This window comes from Electrona antarctica (assembly GCF_951216825.1).
Source record: "Electrona antarctica genome assembly, chromosome: 5".
Taxonomy (NCBI): domain Eukaryota; kingdom Metazoa; phylum Chordata; class Actinopteri; order Myctophiformes; family Myctophidae; genus Electrona; species Electrona antarctica.
The window spans coordinates 8,300,724-8,321,724 of record NC_136810.1 but is presented as its reverse complement, the minus strand read 5'-3'; the positions used below and the strand labels follow the sequence as shown (position 1 = coordinate 8,321,724).

General features: G+C 47.5%; 1 protein-coding gene across 3 annotated transcripts in view; it reads right to left on the bottom strand.

The window, feature by feature from the left end:
• agbl1 (AGBL carboxypeptidase 1) overlaps positions 1-21,001 on the bottom strand; it is a 258,686-nt gene that overhangs the window by 148,641 nt on the left and 89,044 nt on the right. For all 3 annotated transcript variants that reach the window (XM_079501323.1, XM_079501324.1, XM_079501325.1), the window contains exons 10-11: positions 18,259-18,344; positions 17,999-18,115 (exon numbers count right to left, since the gene is read on the bottom strand). In XM_079501323.1, coding sequence (XP_079357449.1) covers positions 17,999-18,115; positions 18,259-18,344 — 203 coding nt within the window. The remainder of the gene's footprint in view (positions 1-17,998; positions 18,116-18,258; positions 18,345-21,001) is intronic.

Here is a 21,001-nt window from a genome sequence, read left to right as displayed (position 1 = left end):
CTGCTCTCTATAACGTTAGGGCCAGACTGTATGCTCTCTATAACGTTAGGGCCAGACTGTATGCTGCTCTCTATAACGTTAGGGCCAGACTGTATACTCTCTATAACGTTAGGGCCAGACTGTATGCTCTCTATAACGTTAGGGCCAGACTGTATGCTGCTCTCTATAACGTTAGGGCCAGACTGTATGCTCTCTATAACGTTAGGGCCAGACTGTATGCTCTCTATAACGTTAGGGCCAGACTGTATGCTCTCTATAACGTTAGGGCCAGACTGTATGCTCTCTATAACGTTAGGGCCAGACTGTATGCTCTCTATAACGTTAGGGCCAGACTCTATGCTGCTCTCTATAACGTTAGGGCCAGACTGTATGCTCTCTATAACGCTAGGGCCAGACTGTATGCTGCTCTCTATAACGTTAGGGTCAGACTGTATGCTGCTCTCTATAACGTTAGGGTCAGACTGTATGCTGCTCTCTATAACGTTAGGGCCAGACTGTATGCTCTCTATAACGTTAGGGCCAGACTGTATGACTGTATGCTCTCTATAACGTTAGGGCCAGACTGTATGCTGCTCTCTATAACGTTAGGGCCAGACTGTATGCTGCTCTCTATAACGTTAGGGCCAGACTGTATGCTAGCCATTAGCCTGCTCTCTATAACGTTAGGGCCAGACTGTATGCTGCTCTCTATAACGTTAGGGCCAGACTGTATGCTCTCTATAACGTTAGGGCCAGACTGTATGACTGTATGCTCTCTATAACGTTAGGGCCAGACTGTATGCTGCTCTCTATAACGTTAGGGCCAGACTGTATGCTAGCCATTAGCCTGCTCTCTATAACGTTAGGGCCAGACTGTATGCTAGCCATTAGCCTGCTCTCTATAACGTTAGGGCCAGACTGTATGCTAGCCATTAGCCCGACATTAGAACATTCATCATGTCGCGAGCCGGACGCTATACTCTGTGTTTTATGACGTGAAACATGATCATGGGCCGAGACACTCCTTCATTACCTGCCATCTGTCATTGTCAGAGCAGCCAACGCTATGCTATTTCTGTCCAACTCACTCACACGCGCACGCACGCACGCACGCACGCACGCACGCACGCACGCACGCACTATAGTATTAGTATTATAAGTATAATGTTAACTCGTAAACCTAGTCTCCTATAGTCTGTCATCAGGCCAACTAGCCAGGCAACTATTCCACACTCTTCAAATGCTCCAACATACGGTAGTCAGTGTGAACACCAAGAAATGGAAGCTGTCATGTTTGTCATTTCCGTTCATTAAAATATATTTAAACATACACACGCACGCACGCATGCACGCACACACCACCGTTAATCAGTCATGTCTTCCTCTGGTAATAGCCATGTAAGTCATTCCGATAATTACCATGTTTGATATGAGCTCTCTCTCTCTCTCTCTCTCTCTCTCTCTCTCTCTCTCTCTCTCTCTCTCAGTTTGAAGTAGTCTGAACAAGTCTGTATGGTGGTCGTGGAGCTCCTACTTATAAAATACAATAGACTACATAATGAGACTAAAGAAGGAAACATACAGTTCACTGAACAACAGTCGTATTTCTCAAAGCCTGTTACAGATAACAGCAATTATTTTCATTACACTGTTGTTGTTGCTGTTGTTGTTTAAGCAAGTTGAATATGAGTTGACCTTATTGGTGACTTCACGACAGAAAATGATGAAAACCGATGAAAACAAAACCAAAAAAAGAACAGGTCTACATTTAGATTTGTTTCACTGACAAGCTAAAAATATGTGTGGGATTGGAATGTCCCAGCAGGTGACAGGTGTAGTGTACACAGTGTGAATCATATTTTAATCACTTAGTGCTGGAACTGCCTTATACTGGCATATAATACAGCATACCGTGGCTGTCGGGCAGACACCTCTTATCTCCATATGTTTTAAAATAACTGATCATATATTACTGCAGCGTCACACTGAAGCATCAAAAAGAACAGATCTGCAAGCTCAAAACGTGGCACGAAGCGATGCTTTTCGAGCTTGTTGATCTGCTACTTTTGATGCTTTTGACTTTGAATCCTGAAAAGTCATTTTTTTTTGCATATCAGATTTCCACCTGACAGAGATGCCACTTGAGATTTGAAACCACTGACCCCAGAGTGTGATATCACATCATCACATCATAGTGTAGTGTAGTGTAGTGTAGTGTAGTGTAGTGTAGTGTGTAGTGTAGTGTATAGTGTAGTGTAGTGTAGTGTAGTGTAGTGTAGTGTAGTGTAGTGTAGTGTATAGTGTAGTGTAGTGTGTAGTGTGTAGTGTGTAGTGTAGTGTGTAGTGTAGTGTAGTGTAGTGTAGTGTAGTGTAGTGTAGTGTGTAGTGTAGTGTAGTGTGTAGTGTAGTGTAGTGTAGTGTAGTGTAGTGTAGTGTAGTGTAGTGTAGTGTAGTGTAGTGTAGTGTAGTGTAGTGTAGTGTAGTGTATAGTGTAGTGTAGTGTATAGTGTAGTGTAGTGTAGTGTGTAGTGTAGTGTGTAGTGTAGTGTAGTGTAGTGTAGTGTAGTGTAGTGTAGTGTAGTGTGTAGTGTAGTGTGTAGTGTAGTGTAGTGTAGTGTAGTGTAGTGTATAGTGTAGTGTAGTGTAGTGTAGTGTAGTGTAGTGTAGTGTGTAGTGTGTAGTGTAGTGTAGTGTGTAGTGTAGTGTAGTGTAGTGTAGTGTAGTGTAGTGTATAGTGTAGTGTAGTGTAGTGTAGTGTAGTGTAGTGTAGTGTAGTGTGTAGTGTAGTGTAGTGTAGTGTAGTGTAGTGTAGTGTATAGTGTAGTGTAGTGTAGTGTAGTGTAGTGTAGTGTAACCAATCTTGTAGTGCATACATTGATCTTATGTAACTTTCCACTGGCCACTTGCCCTGAAAAAACAAAACCAAAACATGTTTGCCTTAGAATCATTACGGTAATATTATAATGATATTAAAGTTGGCACTTTAAGTATCCTGTATGTGTGTTGCAACCAAATCGTTTAGGAGTTTAGTCTGATCCCGTCATTTTTTGTTTTAATGATTGAAAATCATTTTTGAAAGGTAGTAAGATTTTCACACCAGGTAGTTATGGATTCCTGGACATTCCCCAGCCCCCGTGGTTGTGGTCATTTCATCCGGCCTGCACCTCTTCTGTCGTTATTGTTGTCACATTCAGTCACATCGGAGGAATGCAATTATTATTATTTGTTTCAGTAAGGCAGTAATCCCATCCTCAGACGGTCCATGAGTGAATTTATAGCGCTGTAAGCTTCTGTAAGCAACGGCAAACAAGATTAAAGGAAAAGAAAACTCACTGAGCTTTCAGACCTTATCTGGATTTTCTCTCTCTCTCTCTCTCTCTCTCTCTCATTTCACAACTCCAGATTGTATTCATCGTGCTTTACACAATCATTCCCAGGATTCCTTCAAAATAGGAGCTCTGGGGTGCCGGAAAGAAATGGCAGCTTTTACTCTGAAAGGGCATAGGCTACTGACCCACCATCCCTCCAGGCTATGGGATATGTGTCTACATTGATCCCACAAAGGGCATAGGCTACTGACCCACCATCCCTCCAGGCTATGGGATATGTGTCTACATTGATCCCACAAAGGGCATAGGCTACTGACCCACCATCCCTCCAGGCTATGGGATACGTGTCCACATTGATCCCACAAAGGGCATAGGCTACTGACCCACCATCCCTCCAGGCTATGGGATACGTGTCCACATTGATCCCACAAAGGGCATAGGTTACTGACCAACCATCCCTCCAGGCTATGGGATACGTGTCCACATTGATCCCACAAAGGGCATAGGTTACTGACCCACCATCCCTCCAGGCTATGGGATACGTGTCCACATTGATCCCACAAAGGGCATAGGCTACTGACCCACCATCCCTCCAGGCTATGGGATACGTGTCCACATTGATCCCACAAAGGGCATAGGCTACTGACCCACCATCCCTCCAGGCTATGGGATACGTGTCCACATTGATCCCACAAAGGGCATAGGCTACTGACCCACCATCCCTCCAGGCTATGGGATACGTGTCCACATTGATCCCACAAAGGGCATAGGCTACTGACCCACCATCCCTCCAGGCTATGGGATACGTGTCCACATTGATCCCAGGCTACCATAGAGCTATAATATAACTAGAGAACGGATTGAGGAGTGATAGCCCCGCCCCCGCTATTCACTTCAATGTAAAGCTCTTCACCGCGTCCCCCGACTCCGAGATTACCCGAGTGGACCCGAGACCCGCACGGGTCGGAGCCGTGTTTTATCATAATCACTCGGGCAGGGCCGGAATCTGACGTATGCCCCTCGGAACTCGGGCCTGTCAATCATTATATGTAATACCCGAGTGCACCCGAGGAGACCCGTAGGCTATACTACTGTGTGTGTGTGACGTGTGTGCGTCTGTGCTAACTGAAGTTCTGTTTAACGTGTGGGCTGACCTAGGATCAGTTTAGTGTTGCAGCGACATGAACGGCTGTGCTACTTGTGTGATGATTATGCTGGTTTAGGATCAGCAGTGCAAGACGTACCACGCAATGCAAGCCCCATCCTGGCTTGCCTTGCGATGATTTGAATGAAATCACCGGCGTTGAATTCTACTTTATATCACGGATCCCGACAACAGTGTTGATATCAAACGAGGTGAAAGCAAACTAGCAAAGCTCAAGGCAAATAATTATAAGAAGGTTAAAGCAACCATGGCAACTGTCTCCCCACATGTGGATAAAGAAGAGAGCAAAGTAGGAGCTGTTATTTTAAGTGTGCGTGGCGCTTTGTTAATATTCCAATCAGCCAAGACCGGTACATGCATCTGCTAAAACTATGATGATTGTGTGTAAAAAAAACAAATTATCTGTTTGGTTAATTTTAAATGCACGCACACTGAGGAGACGAGAAGAGAGAGTCTCTCTCTAGCCCTCTGACTCTGTGCTGTAACCTGCAGGGAACCTCTCTCTCTCTCTCTCTCTCTCTCTCATATCATAAAATGGTAATTGGTCAATACGTCCGCTCTCGGAATGTCGGAAATAATCTGATCTTGGTCGGACTCGGTGCCGCCAATTGAAAGAAATCTCGGAACAGGTCGGAAATCGGACGAGATTGTCACGGGTTTGGTTTAACTATTTGAAAATATTTTCGGAACGGGTCGGTATCGGTAATATGTCACAGATCTTTTCGGAACCATTTCTTTGGACCTGTGAAGAGCTCTACTTCAATGGAAGTTGCTCAGTGGCGTTTTGAAACCACAACGAATCGATGAAGTCTTCCGGGTGGTACCCCTCGAGCGTTGATATGATTGGTCGGCTCCCATCATAGTACCCCTCACGCTGTTCTTGTGGTACCTCTACGTCACGTCCTATGTCACGATTCATTAATGTAACCTGGGCCTGCATGGGATTGCAGTACCCACTTTTGACCAGTAGGGACGTCGGCTTCAACATTGTCCAGCCATTCTGCAGGCTTGCAAGCTACAGACCCACCATCCATCCCTCCAGGCTATGGGATACGTGTCCACATTGATCCCAGGCTACTGACCCACCATCCCTCCAGGCTATGGGATACGTGTCCATGACGAGGTTTGTTTCCCCTAGCATGGCACTTGAACTTAGATACCCTGCAATTGGCTGAGACAGAGGCAAGGTTCATGTGTATAGTCTACCGGCTTCAGCACACTTGCCAACATGCCTGCATACCTTGTTATTGATTTAAATAGTCCTGCATTTGTTTTAAAACCTTGAACATAATATGCACGACATTGAGTTGAGTGATCCTCGCCTCCTGCCATCAGAATAAAACACATTTTGACCTGAGATCAGATTCTAAAAATGTCTTCTACATCCTGACAGTTTTCTGAAAAAGCTATGTTTCTATGTCAGTTGTTCTTGGATTTTTCAAAAATAGCTAAAGCATAACATAATGCTAACACCAAAAGGGGTTCCCGCCCAAAATGGGATAAAACACATTTGCACCAGCACTGCAGCACTATGGAGTGGGACATAATACACAAAATGACAATTCACTTCTCCCTTCGGCAACCATGCAACTTTTCCCTCGTATAGGCCTAGTCGATAAGCTGTGCATGTAAAAATCTTTTCTAGCTAATCTCTTATACTGTAGTTACACCAATACTGTGGTCAAGTTCAATGCAGGTCTCGCACTGTTGAGGTTTACAGATCACACTACTGTACATCTGTTTCCGCACGCACGCACGCGCACACGCACGCACACGCACACGCGCACACACACACACACACACACACACACACACACACACACACACACACACACACACACACACACACACACACACACACACACACACAATATATATACAGTCTGTGAGGCAGACAACTTTTCATTGTAGTTAGTTAGGGCTGGTCTGGCGTTTTGGAATAGCCCTATTATGCTTTAGACCAGTGGTTTTCAACCATTTCCATATAAAGGCTCATTATTAATTCGGAATTTGAGCCAAGGACCACCATTTGATGAGATTTAGCCTCTAAGACCCAAAACTAAAGAATATGTTCTTGTCGTTGAATAATATTTTGTCCACAATCCATGTTGTATTGATGTTGGTACCATTAAGAGAGATATCGTTAATCAAACGTTAATCAAAATGTAATTGTTTAGACTTAAGATAAATGAAACCTAGGGTCCATTTGGGTTCATATTACACTCTCAAGAGTTCATGATCTATAAGGGACCATTTGGTTACCAACTCTCCATTTAGCTGGAGACCACCTGGCTGGAACCTCCTCAAGGACCACTGTTTGAAAACCACTGCTTTAGACTGCTTGGGGACTCACTTCCTCTTTCTCTCCTCCCTCCCCATCTTCCATCTTCTATCTATATTGCTATCCTTGCAGGCTCACATGTCGGACTGCGTTTGCAGAAACCCCCAAAATAGCGTAATCTACAAGCTCACAACGTGGTGCAGTGCGACACGTTGTGAGCTTGTAAATCGGCTGCTTTCTGCATGCAACCAAGTGTCAAATCAGCCGAAAGCCTGCCAAAATACATGTTTGTCGACAAAATAAACTGTAGATTTAGTCTTGTTAGTGCACGACTATCTTGTGCACGGCGACCATAGGTCACATTTACTATGAAAACCTGCATCTCCCATCGCCCTCAGAGCATCTTACTGGTGATATCTAGTCAACTAAACTACATTAAAACTATGACAAAAACTAAATGGAATTGTATTCAAAAGACGACTAAACTGAAATCTAAATTTGCTCTCTCTCTCTCTCTCTCTCTCTCTCTCTCTCTCCCCCCCCAGACTCGGTCATGGCAGATGGCTGCCCACCCTAGAGTCTGGTTGTGCTCAAGGTTATTTCCTGTTAAAGTGGAGTTTATTCGCCGCCACTATCGCTAAATTCTTGCTCAGGGGGGAAAACGTTGGGTCTCTGCTCTATATGTAAAGTGTCTGGAGACAACTAGTCATTTGGCACTGTAATAAAATTAGAGAGCGAGAGAGAAGAGAGAGGGGGGAGATTGGGATAAAAGGTAGCTTTCCTACATTTTGTTATTAACCCATTTTGGGCGGAAACCCGCCCTTTTGGTGTTAGCATTATGTTATGCTTTAGCTATTGAAAAATAGCAGATCTACAAGCTCATAGCGCGCCACCGAGTGGCGCGCTATGAGCTTGTAGATCTGCTATTTTTGAAAAATCGAAGAACCACTGACATAGAAACGTAGCTTTTTCAGAAAACTGTCAGGATGTAGAAGACATTTTTTAGAATCTGATCTCAGGTCAAAATGGATTAATTATTATTATTTCAGATTAGCTATTTTCACTACTTGAGTCCCGGGCAAAAGGTCTAATTTAATTTCACTTTTGGGTCTTGAGCTAAAATGTCTGGGAACCACTGCTGGCATCAATGCTGTGAAGCAGTGGATGGCTTGGATGGATGTGAAGGATCTCAAATGATTTCCCTGACCTGGCTGATAATGGTCTGCTCAAAAATAGACTGAGCACAAGGTCTCACATTGCTGATGGCCAGCACCGTGAAGGACTATCGGTCAAGACACACATTATTATTACCTACTGCACAAAGCGGTGCTGGGAAGTTTGTGATGCACCCTTTAGAATGTTCTCTACCTTTCTGCATGAAAATGACCTCAATCATTATCCCGGGAAAAAAAAGTCCCTCAAGTAGATGAAGAGAATACTTGGGTCAATTATTTATAGACAGAAAATGATGCAATGTCACACTATCTTTATGTGAACCTCAAGGATTGGCGGTTTATTTTTTTTGAAGTTGAAAATAAACAATCTAGTTAGTGTGACAATAGGCAGGCTATAGGGGGGAAAGAATGTCAAAATGACAAGTCAAACAACGCAATTAGGAGCAAAACAGCAGCGGGTGAAACTACAAAGGGATAACAGGGCTCACCATGCTGCTGCATAGGCTAACAGGGCTCACCATGCTGCATAGGCTAACAGGGCTCACCATGCTGCTACATAGGCTAACAGGGCTCACCATGCTGCTGCATAGGCTAACAGGGCTCACCATGCTGCTGCATAGGCTAACAGGGCTCACCATGCTGCTACATAGGCTAACAGGGCTCACCATGCTGCTGCATAGGCTAACAGGGCTCACCATGCTGCTGCATAGGCTAACAGGGCTCACCATGCTGCTGCATAGGCTAACAGGGCTCACCATGCTGCTGCATAGGCTAACAGGGCTCACCATGCTGCTGCATAGGCTAACAGGGCTCACCATGCTGCTGCATAGGCTAACAGGGCTCACCATGCTGCTGCATAGGCTAACAGGGCTCACCATGCTGCTGCATAGGCTAACAGGGCTCACCATGCTGCTGCATAGGATAACAGGGCTCACCATGCTGCTGCATAGGCTAACAGGGCTCACCATGCTGCTACATAGGCTAACAGGGCTCACCATGCTGCTACATAGGCTAACAGGGCTCACCATGCTGCTGCATAGGCTAACAGGGCTCACCATGCTGCTGCATAGGCTAACAGGGCTCACCATGCTGCTGCATAGGCTAACAGGGCTCACCATGCTGCTGCATAGGCTAACAGGGCTCACCATGCTACATAGGCTAACAGGGCTCACCATGCTACATAGGCTAACAGGGCTCACCATGCTACATAGGCTAACAGGGCTCACCATGCTACATAGGCTAACAGGGCTCACCATGCTACATAGGCTAACAGGGCTCACCATGCTGCTACATAGGCTAACAGGGCTCACCATGCTGCTACATAGGCTAACAGGGCTCACCATGCTGCTACATAGGCTAACAGGGCTCACCATGCTGCTGCATAGGCTAACAGGGCTCACCATGCTGCTACATAGGCTAACAGGGCTCACCATGCTGCTGCATAGGCTAACAGGGCTCACCATGCTGCTGCATAGGCTAACAGGGCTCACCATGCTGCTGCATAGGCTAACAGGGCTCACCATGCTGCATAGGCTAACAGGGCTCACCATGCTGCATAGGCTAACAGGGCTCACCATGCTGCTGCATAGGCTAACAGGGCTCACCATGCTGCTGCATAGGCTAACAGGGCTCACCATGCTGCTACATAGGCTAACAGGGCTCACCATGCTGCTACATAGGCTAACAGGGCTCACCATGCTGCTGCATAGGCTAACAGGGCTCACCATGCTGCTGCATAGGCTAACAGGGCTCACCATGCTGCTGCATAGGCTAACAGGGCTCACCATGCTGCTGCATAGGCTAACAGGGCTCACCATGCTACATAGGCTAACAGGGCTCACCATGCTACATAGGCTAACAGGGCTCACCATGCTGCTACATAGGCTAACAGGGCTCACCATGCTACATAGGCTAACAGGGCTCACCATGCTACATAGGCTAACAGGGCTCACCATGCTGCTACATAGGCTAACAGGGCTCACCATGCTGCTACATAGGCTAACAGGGCTCACCATGCTGCTACATAGGCTAACAGGGCTCACCATGCTGCTGCATAGGCTAACAGGGCTCACCATGCTGCTACATAGGCTAACAGGGCTCACCATGCTGCTGCATAGGCTAACAGGGCTCACCATGCTGCTGCATAGGCTAACAGGGCTCACCATGCTGCTGCATAGGCTAACAGGGCTCACCATGCTGCTGCATAGGATAACAGGGCTCACCATGCTGCTGCATAGGCTAACAGGGCTCACCATGCTGCTACATAGGCTAACAGGGCTCACCATGCTGCTACATAGGCTAACAGGGCTCACCATGCTGCTGCATAGGCTAACAGGGCTCACCATGCTGCTGCATAGGCTAACAGGGCTCACCATGCTGCTGCATAGGCTAACAGGGCTCACCATGCTGCTGCATAGGCTAACAGGGCTCACCATGCTACATAGGCTAACAGGGCTCACCATGCTACATAGGCTAACAGGGCTCACCATGCTACATAGGCTAACAGGGCTCACCATGCTACATAGGCTAACAGGGCTCACCATGCTACATAGGCTAACAGGGCTCACCATGCTGCTACATAGGCTAACAGGGCTCACCATGCTGCTACATAGGCTAACAGGGCTCACCATGCTGCTACATAGGCTAACAGGGCTCACCATGCTGCTACATAGGCTAACAGGGCTCACCATGCTGCTACATAGGCTAACAGGGCTCACCATGCTGCTGCATAGGCTAACAGGGCTCACCATGCTGCTGCATAGGCTAACAGGGCTCACCATGCTGCATAGGCTAACAGGGCTCACCATGCTGCTGCATAGGCTAACAGGGCTCACCATGCTGCTGCATAGGCTAACAGGGCTCCCCATGCTGCATAGGCTAACAGGGCTCCCCATGCTGCATAGGCTAACAGGGCTCACCATGCTGCTGCATAGGCTAACAGGGCTCACCATGCTGCTGCATAGGCTAACAGGGCTCACCATGCTGCATAGGCTAACAGGGCTCACCATGCTGCATAGGCTAACAGGGCTCACCATGCTGCATAGGCTAACAGGGCTCACCATGCTGCATAGGCTAACAGGGCTCACCATGCTGCTGCATAGGCTAACAGGGCTCACCATGCTGCATAGGCTAACAGGGCTCACCATGCTGCATAGGCTAACAGGGCTCACCATGCTGCTGCATAGGCTAACAGGGCTCACCATGCTGCTGCATAGGCTAACAGGGCTCACCATGCTGCTGCATAGGCTAACAGGGCTCACCATGCTGCATAGGCTAACAGGGCTCACCATGCTGCTACATAGGCTAACAGGGCTCACCATGCTGCATAGGCTAACAGGGCTCACCATGCTGCTGCATAGGCTAACAGGGCTCACCATGCTGCTGCATAGGCTAACAGGGCTCACCATGCTGCTGCATAGGCTAACAGGGCTCACCATGCTACATAGGCTAACAGGGCTCACCATGCTGCTGCATAGGCTAACAGGGCTCACCATGCTACATAGGCTAACAGGGCTCACCATGCTGCTGCATAGGCTAACAGGGCTCACCATGCTACATAGGCTAACAGGGCTCACCATGCTGCTGCATAGGCTAACAGGGCTCACCATGCTGCTGCATAGGCTAACAGGGCTCACCATGCTGCTGCATAGGCTAACAGGGCTCACCATGCTGCTGCATAGGCTAACAGGGCTCACCATGCTACATAGGCTAACAGGGCTCACCATGCTGCTGCATAGGCTAACAGGGCTCACCATGCTGCTGCATAGGCTAACAGGGCTCACCATGCTACATAGGCTAACAGGGCTCACCATGCTGCTGCATAGGCTAACAGGGCTCACCATGCTACATAGGCTAACAGGGCTCACCATGCTACATAGGCTAACAGGGCTCACCATGCTGCTGCATAGGCTAACAGGGCTCACCATGCTACATAGGCTAACAGGGCTCACCATGCTGCTACATAGGCTAACAGGGCTCACCATGCTGCTACATAGGCTAACAGGGCTCACCATGCTGCTACATAGGCTAACAGGGCTCACCATGCTGCTGCATAGACTAACAGGGCTCACCATGCTGCTGCATAGGCTAACAGGGCTCACCATGCTGCTGCATAGGCTAACAGGGCTCACCATGCTGCTAGGCTAACAGGGCTCACCATGCTGCTGCATAGGCTAACAGGGCTCACCATGCTGCTACATAGGCTAACAGGGCTCACCATGCTACATAGGCTAACAGGGCTCACCATGCTGCTGCATAGGCTAACAGGGCTCACCATGCTGCTACATAGGCTAACAGGGCTCACCATGCTGCTGCATAGGCTAACAGGGCTCACCATGCTGCTAGGCTAACAGGGCTCACCATGCTGCTGCATAGGCTAACAGGGCTCACCATGCTGCTGCATAGGCTAACAGGGCTCACCATGCTGCTACATAGGCTAACAGGGCTCACCATGCTACATAGGCTAACAGGGCTCACCATGCTGCTGCATAGGCTAACAGGGCTCACCATGCTGCATAGGCTAACAGGGCTCACCATGCTGCTACATAGGCTAACAGGGCTCACCATGCTACATAGGCTAACAGGGCTCACCATGCTGCTGCATAGGCTAACAGGGCTCACCATGCTACATAGGCTAACAGGGCTCACCATGCTGCTGCATAGGCTAACAGGGCTCACCATGCTGCTGCATAGGCTAACAGGGCTCACCATGCTGCTGCATAGGCTAACAGGGCTCACCATGCTGCTGCATAGGCTAACAGGGCTCACCATGCTACATAGGCTAACAGGGCTCACCATGCTGCTGCATAGGCTAACAGGGCTCACCATGCTGCTGCATAGGCTAACAGGGCTCACCATGCTGCTGCATAGGCTAACAGGGCTCACCATGCTGCTGCATAGGCTAACAGGGCTCACCATGCTGCTGCATAGGCTACCAGGGCTCACCATGCTACATAGGCTAACAGGGCTCACCATGCTACATAGGCTAACAGGGCTCACCATGCTGCTACATAGGCTAACAGGGCTCACCATGCTGCTGCATAGGCTAACAGGGCTCACCATGCTGCTGCATAGGCTAACAGGGCTCACCATGCTGCTGCATAGGCTAACAGGGCTCACCATGCTGCTACATAGGCTAACAGGGCTCACCATGCTGCTACATAGGCTAACAGGGCTCACCATGCTACATAGGCTAACAGGGCTCACCATGCTGCTGCATAGGCTAACAGGGCTCACCATGCTGCTACATAGGCTAACAGGGCTCACCATGCTGCTGCATAGGCTAACAGGGCTCACCATGCTACATAGGCTAACAGGGCTCACCATGCTACATAGGCTAACAGGGCTCACCATGCTGCTGCATAGGCTAACAGGGCTCACCATGCTGCTGCATAGGATAACAGGGCTCACCATGCTGCTACATAGGCTAACAGGGCTCACCATGCTGCTGCATAGGCTAACAGGGCTCACCATGCTGCTACATAGGCTAACAGGGCTCACCATGCTGCTGCATAGGCTAACAGGGCTCACCATGCTGCTGCATAGGCTAACAGGGCTCACCATGCTGCTGCATAGGCTAACAGGGCTCACCATGCTACATAGGCTAACAGGGCTCACCATGCTACATAGGCTAACAGGGCTCACCATGCTACATAGGCTAACAGGGCTCACCATGCTACATAGGCTAACAGGGCTCACCATGCTACATAGGCTAACAGGGCTCACCATGCTACATAGGCTAACAGGGCTCACCATGCTACATAGGCTAACAGGGCTCACCATGCTACATAGGCTAACAGGGCTCACCATGCTACATAGGCTAACAGGGCTCACCATGCTGCTACATAGGCTAACAGGGCTCACCATGCTGCTACATAGGCTAACAGGGCTCACCATGCTGCTACATAGGCTAACAGGGCTCACCATGCTACATAGGCTAACAGGGCTCACCATGCTGCTACATAGGCTAACAGGGCTCACCATGCTGCATAGGCTAACAGGGCTCACCATGCTGCTACATAGGCTAACAGGGCTCACCATGCTGCATAGGCTAACAGGGCTCACCATGCTGCATAGGCTAACAGGGCTCACCATGCTGCTGCATAGACTAACAGGGCTCACCATGCTGCTGCATAGGCTAACAGGGCTCACCATGCTGCTACATAGGCTAACAGGGCTCACCATGCTGCTGCATAGGCTAACAGGGCTCACCATGCTGCTGCATAGGATAACAGGGCTCACCATGCTGCTGCATAGGATAACAGGGCTCACCATGCTGCTGCATAGGATAACAGGGCTCACCATGCTGCTGCATAGGATAACAGGGCTCACCATGCTGCATAGGCTAACAGGGCTCACCATGCTACATAGGCTAACAGGGCTCACCATGCTGCTACATAGGCTAACAGGGCTCACCATGCTGCTGCATATGCTAACAGGGCTCACCATGCTGCTGCATAGGATAACAGGGCTCACCATGCTGCTACATAGGCCACTAAAATTATATTTAAGTATATATTGTCGCTGTCGGGCAAAAACCTTTTATCTCCATATTTCAGCTTTTTAAGTTTTTGTAAATGAATGCCCTGGTTCGGGCATCTAGTATGCTACGGATGCTTCAGAGTGTCAACTATAGGGAGGTCCTTGGTGCACGTCCCCCTGGGAGGAGACCCCCTGGGGGGAGACCCCCTGGGAGGAGACCCCCTGGCAGACCAAGGACCAGATGGGGGAGATTACATCTCCACACTGGCCTAAATGGAACGCCTCAGGATCCCCCAGGAGGAAGTGGCTAATGTTGCTCGGGAAAGGGAAGTGTAGGAGCTCGATCTGCCGGAACTGTTGGCTCCGCGACCCGACTCTGGATAATCGGTTGAAGATGGATGGAATGCCCTACTCCTACTTCATCATACAAGAGTGCCGCACAAAAGTTGTGAAAATAGCAGATCTACAAGCTCACAACGCCTCATGTAGAGTGGCTATTTTCACTGTTACGGTTGTGGACATATGAGGTTTCAACTGAGTTACCTGCAGGATACCTGCACGCCTTAAGGTCGATTTGCGCAATAATTGTTCAAATTAAAAGTCCTCCATAAAAGGCCGGCTGAACAACAGCTGGACCAACAGCTGTTGTCACTTTAACCACATACTTACAGCAAACAGCAGACAGAGGACAGAAAGAGTGAGCATGCCTGATTCATACTCGTTAATGAGCCACTTTATAGCAAGCTCACAACAACAGCAATGTGACACATTGTGAGCGTATACGGCAGCTATTCAGTCATGTATGTATGTATGTATGTATGTGTCCTCCCACAGCCAATAAGGGACCACCATTCTTGGTGATGTAACTCTGGGTTACTTCAGTAACCCCAGTTTATCAAGCGAATCGAGTGAGAGAATCGCCTAAGGGTGGTGCCATTTCCATGGCGTAAACATAGAAAAATTCCATCTACTCATGAATCAATCGTGCATCTGTCTGTCACGGTGTGACATGGCAGGCTGTCAGTGACAGAAGATGTCTGTCAATAACCTGTATGCCAACGTGTGCAGGCGTAAGGACCTCAGTCCTCCCTGCCTGTTGATGTAGCACATCGTCGGTACGGACCAGGGCGTGACAACCCGTATGAACGGTTCGAACGCTCGCAACGCGAAGAAGACCGCTAGGAGTTCCAGATAATTGATATGGGCAGACCGCAAGGTTCCATCCCATGTCCCTCTGGCTGACCTGCCTTCGTGGGTGGGCCCCCACCCACTCAGGCTCGCGTCCATGGTGACGACTTTCCTGACCAGCGGTAGACCCAGAGGGACTCCCTCCGTCAGGACCCGTCTGTCCAACCACCATCTCAGGGCGAGTGTGCAATCCCCGGAGTCCGTCACTCGCAGCGAGAGGAACATGGTTTATCGCAGGATGGATCTTCTTCCAAGGGCCAAGCGAAGAGCCGAAGAAGAAGCGGATTTCTTAGTAGATGAAGAATGCTTGCTAACGAATGGTCGTCCGACACTAGTTAGGCGGGCTAGCTAAGCTAATTGTTTGCTAGCGTTAGCAGGGCTATGTTCAAGACGGCCTCTCGGCTTTGCTAAAAAATCCCAAGTAACATAACTTACTAGTCGTTTTGTTTCTGTGTTCGTGAGGATAAGACCACCAGGTTTTCACCATGAATTCCAGGGTACAAGTGAGAGCACTCGTCCAGGGGGAATAAAAGGTTTCAACGGAGTGGTAGTCTTAGAAAGAATAATGACACACAGAAAAAAGCAGGAATGACGTCTTCCAGTGGTGGGCTGCTTTTAAAGGGACATTTCACCGTTTTTGCATCAAAATATATGTTAATGACGTTTAGAAGATTTAGAACACTTTCCTGGGGGTCGTTATGTGTGTGATATGTGGTTTTAGATATTTTAGATTTTAGTAGTGAGCCCAGTGTCTCTGATGTCATGGACACTGGGCTCACTTACTTACTGGACTACAATTCCCATAATGCTTTGGTGCACTGCTCCTCCTTGTGGATAGGGGGAGGGCTGTCTTACTGAGACAACATGTAGTCCAGGAAGTAAGTGAACCCAGTGTCCATGACATCAGAGACACTGGGCTCACTGCTACAATCTAAAATATCTAAAACCACATATTACACACACAAAGACCCCCAGGAAAGTGTTCTAAATCTTCTAAACACCATTAACATATATATTTTTGCAAAAAGGGTGAAATGTCCCTTTAAGGTCTCGGGGCGGAACCTGCAGCCACACTGTGACAGACAGATGCACGACCCAATTTAATATTGTTTCGTGAGTAGATGGAATTATTCTGTGTTTACGCCATGGAAATGGCACCACCCATAGGCGCTTCTTGAGTGAGATGAGCTTAGATAAACTAAGGCATGTTTCAAGGTTGGTATATAAGGTCAATAACGGGTCTAAAGGATTTAGGCCTACTTGTGCAAGGCGCACTAGGATAAACGACTAGTTTCTTAAAATCCAAACATCCCCACCTGTTTCTGTCACGGACGACTACACAGGCTGGATTTCATACAGTGTATACTTTGAAGTCCTGTTTGAACTCCATTTGGACACAGATAACATGCAAACAGCTCTGACGGATGTCTGAAACGCACGCATGCACGCACAGTGCACACACACACGCCCACACACCCACACACACCCCCACAGACACACGCAGTACATTTACTCAGGTACTGTACTGTTTTGAGTTTGTTTACTGGAGTATTTCTAATTTTCAGTACTTTTGTTTCTACTCCACTGCATCTCAGAAGCAACTTTTATACTTTTACTCCAATTATTTGAAAACTTTAGTTACTGTATTAGTTACGTTGTAGATTTTAATTATTATTACAAAATGTACATTACCCACTTCAGCACTATGTACATTTCTATGGCTATTTGAAAATAGCCAATCTACAAGCTCGCAATGCTGCACATTGTGAGCTTGTAGATCTGCCATTTTCAAAATGACTTTTATACACTTGTGTAATGGGACATTGTGCATAATGAGTACTTTCTACTTTTGGTACTTTAAGTACATTTTGATAACAAATGTATACTTTTGTACTTTCCTGAAGTACATTTTTAATGATTCATTACGTCAATTACGGCACTGGCCATAAGCGGGTTAAACACACACCCATACACACCAGTTTTAGTTGACAAAAATAAATAATTGTTTTCTACTAAATCTACAGTTGATTTAGTCAAATAAAAATATTTTTGGTGGCACAGGATTGGAATTTTCACTTATAGCTGATCTACAAGCTCACAACGCCGTATTGACGCATTGTCAACGCGTCATGCTGCGCTGCGTTGTGACCTTGTAGATCAGCTATTTTCGGTCTGTGACAGCCACGCGCACACATGATGACTTGTCTTACAGTAGCTCTACTGGATCTCTTCTCCACTCGTCCCTCCCTAATATTTTAGTCTAGTTTTAGTCTCGAAATTGTCAGTATATTTAGTCATAGTTTTTGTCATTATAACTTAACTTTTATTTAGTTTTCATCAGTGAAAAAAGGTAGTCAACGGACATATTTCGTCATAGTTTTAGTCGACTTAATCAACACACCTGGAATTCATATGTGAGTTCTGGACGCAGGCGGCTGTATTGTGCCAGCAGTTCTGGAGGTCTGTCCGGTGCAGGACGAGACCGAAGTTTGTCCGGGTCCGTCTCCAAGTCATCGTCCTGGAGGTGGGAGGGACTGTTAGATATGCACATTGCCATTGACGAACCACGCGCGCGCACGCACACGCACGCACACGCACACGCACACGCACACGCACACGCACACACACACACACACACACACACACACACACACTGCTCACATAGTCTTTGCTGTCGGCCTCCTCACTCTCATTGCTGTCGTCTTCTTCATCGTCCTCCTCCTCACTGTCTTCCTCACCGTTCAGCTCTAGAGAAGAAGACCAACCATCAAGACATTGTAGGCCTATAACCTGACTCTATATAGACCACTGGTTCTCTGAATGTGTTGTGAGCTTGTAGATCCTATGCCATCTTCAAATAGCCAATAGGACATTGGTTCTCAAAGTGCGTCCTGGGGGTGGGGGGGTCCCCAGCAAAAGCAGTTAATGTAGCATCACAATCATTTTCACTATACTTTGTCCATTTATACGTTGGCTATATAAAACATAGAAGATGTACAAGCTCACAGCATGTACATCGGCTATTTGTTGAAATTATTTTGCAAAGCTTTTGCATTCCTTCTTTGGAAACATACTACTCTTGTGGGGGTTAATTTGGGCGTTCTTGACATGAAAAAGTTTATGGAGATTTCAGTGACAAACTGTAATGCCCTCAAGGACCCCTGGGGTCCCCCGGATCCCACACTGACAACCACTGGTGTGACAAAGTAGCAGATAAATAAAGCTAATTCAATTGTAGCACTGCCACATAATATTCATTAAGGATTTATTTTAAAATGTCATTTAAAAGAGCATGGCTCAAAATATTCCTTCAACACTATATCCATCCTTATGTGTAATGTCCTATTTTCTTTGAGAGGTATCTGTTTTGTTTTTGTTTATGTTATGGACGGTCAATTGGGGAGGAGATTGATTGATTGACAGGCCGTGACGCTTCCGTGATTAAAACACACAGAAGTCGCCGGCTCTACAGACCTGTGGGGACAGAGACACAAACGAGCAGGGAGTCCACGTGAGACCTGATCACGTTCGTGTAAACTTTGTCCGTATGCTATAAGGTGGAATATAGCCAAGGCCACCAACTCACCGCTGACAGGAGTAACCCGGCCGGGAACCGTCATCTGCTCCGGTGAGAGTTTTGTTTGTCTTTGTTTTGTGTCCAGCGAGGAGTACTGCTTTTCCGTTCGGAGGACAGCTGGATTTCTCTGCTGGATTGGTTTACGTTCGGGGATCACTACGTTTGGATTAACTTTATTATTTCGGGTTGGAGCGTCAGGGAGACGCGGTGAGTACTCAAGGAACGATACAAACAATAAGAGCGAGTGTGCGTGCGTGCGTGCGAGGCACGGAACGGTGCGTGCGTTCAGACATTATACGGACAATTTAACCTGTCACGAATTCTGTGTTGTAACTGATTGTCAATGTTGAGTTTATATTTCATATAGATAAACTATCATTCAAATATTTACTTCTGTGTTGGAGTCATTGGTTTACATTCATTGCATGCTATATGGTTGAAACTTATCAATTTTATCTTTAAAGGAGGATCATAACTACCCCGTAAATTTTAGTAACTGTGATAGAAATATCTGATCGTTACACAATGATGTTGAATCAACATGTGCAGCCTCATTTAGTAAGTGCCATTCACATTGATCAAATGATAATCACATTCATTCTCTCGGATATGTATGGACAACGTCTCCGATTCACTGCCTTTGAAATTATGTTCTTTGAAATGAAATGAAATGAAATGAAATGAAATGAAATGAAATCTATATTTACCCAGGGTATCTGGGCTAAGCTCAAGAACTTGTTTCCAGCCAGGCCCTGCTCATAGAACACATTTCATCGTAGTGGTTGATGCCTTGTTCAAGGGCATTTCAGCGGTGGTAATTTTAACGTGTCGGACGGCTGATTCGAACTGGGAACCTTCCGGTATCTAGACCGCGCCGCTATCCGTTCGGCCACTTTAAACTCTCCGTCTTGTGATTTACTTCATTCTCGACCCTAAGTCGATTTCCTGTTTACAATTCAACATGTTTCTTTTGGCATATCACCTATTCACGTCACTCAATCACGTCCGCTCTCCCTCTCCCCCTCTCCCTCTCTCTCTCCCTCTCTCCCTCTCCCTCCCCTCTCCCTCTCTCCCTCTCTCCCTCTCTCTCCCCCTCTCTCTCTCCCCCTCTCCCTCTCTCCCCCTCTCCCTCTCCCTCTCCCCCTCTCTCCCTCTCTCTCAGTTGCAAGTTAATCCTAGATAAGCCCTGTGAGTGCCTGTGAGTCAGGAAGTGAAGGTCAGGATGGAGCCTCCCGTATTTAATGTATAGATAGTCTCCTCTCTCAGAGGAGGGGCTGCAATAGGTGCAGATCTCCTACAACAGAGGTTCCCAACCACTGGTACTAGTACCACTAGTACAAGTACCACTGGTACTTGAGCCCACCTCTGGTGGTACACAGAGGAGTCGCCCGGAAAGTGTGAGGTTATATGTATCATGCTCTTCTCCTGCTCTTGTAGGACCTACAAGAGCAGGAGAAGAGCATGTGTGGACGACTGCACGCACACGCGCACACACACACACACACACGCACACACACACACACACACACACACACACACACACACACACACACACACACACACACACACACACACACACACACACAGGTGGAACTGAAGCTCTACTCGCACCCCTACTACAGTAGTATACGCTGTGTGTGGGAGGATGGACGGGAGGAAGGGCAGCAGGTGAAAGGGAAGACGGGATGAAGAAAAAGAAAGAAAGAAGTTGTTTAAGGTAGTCATGAGATCATGCAGGGATTCAACTAAATGCAGCTTTTTCCCTGCACTGAATCTCTTCCCCTTTCTCCAGATCTGCTTGTTGTCCCCCTTTCTTTTTAATAGCCT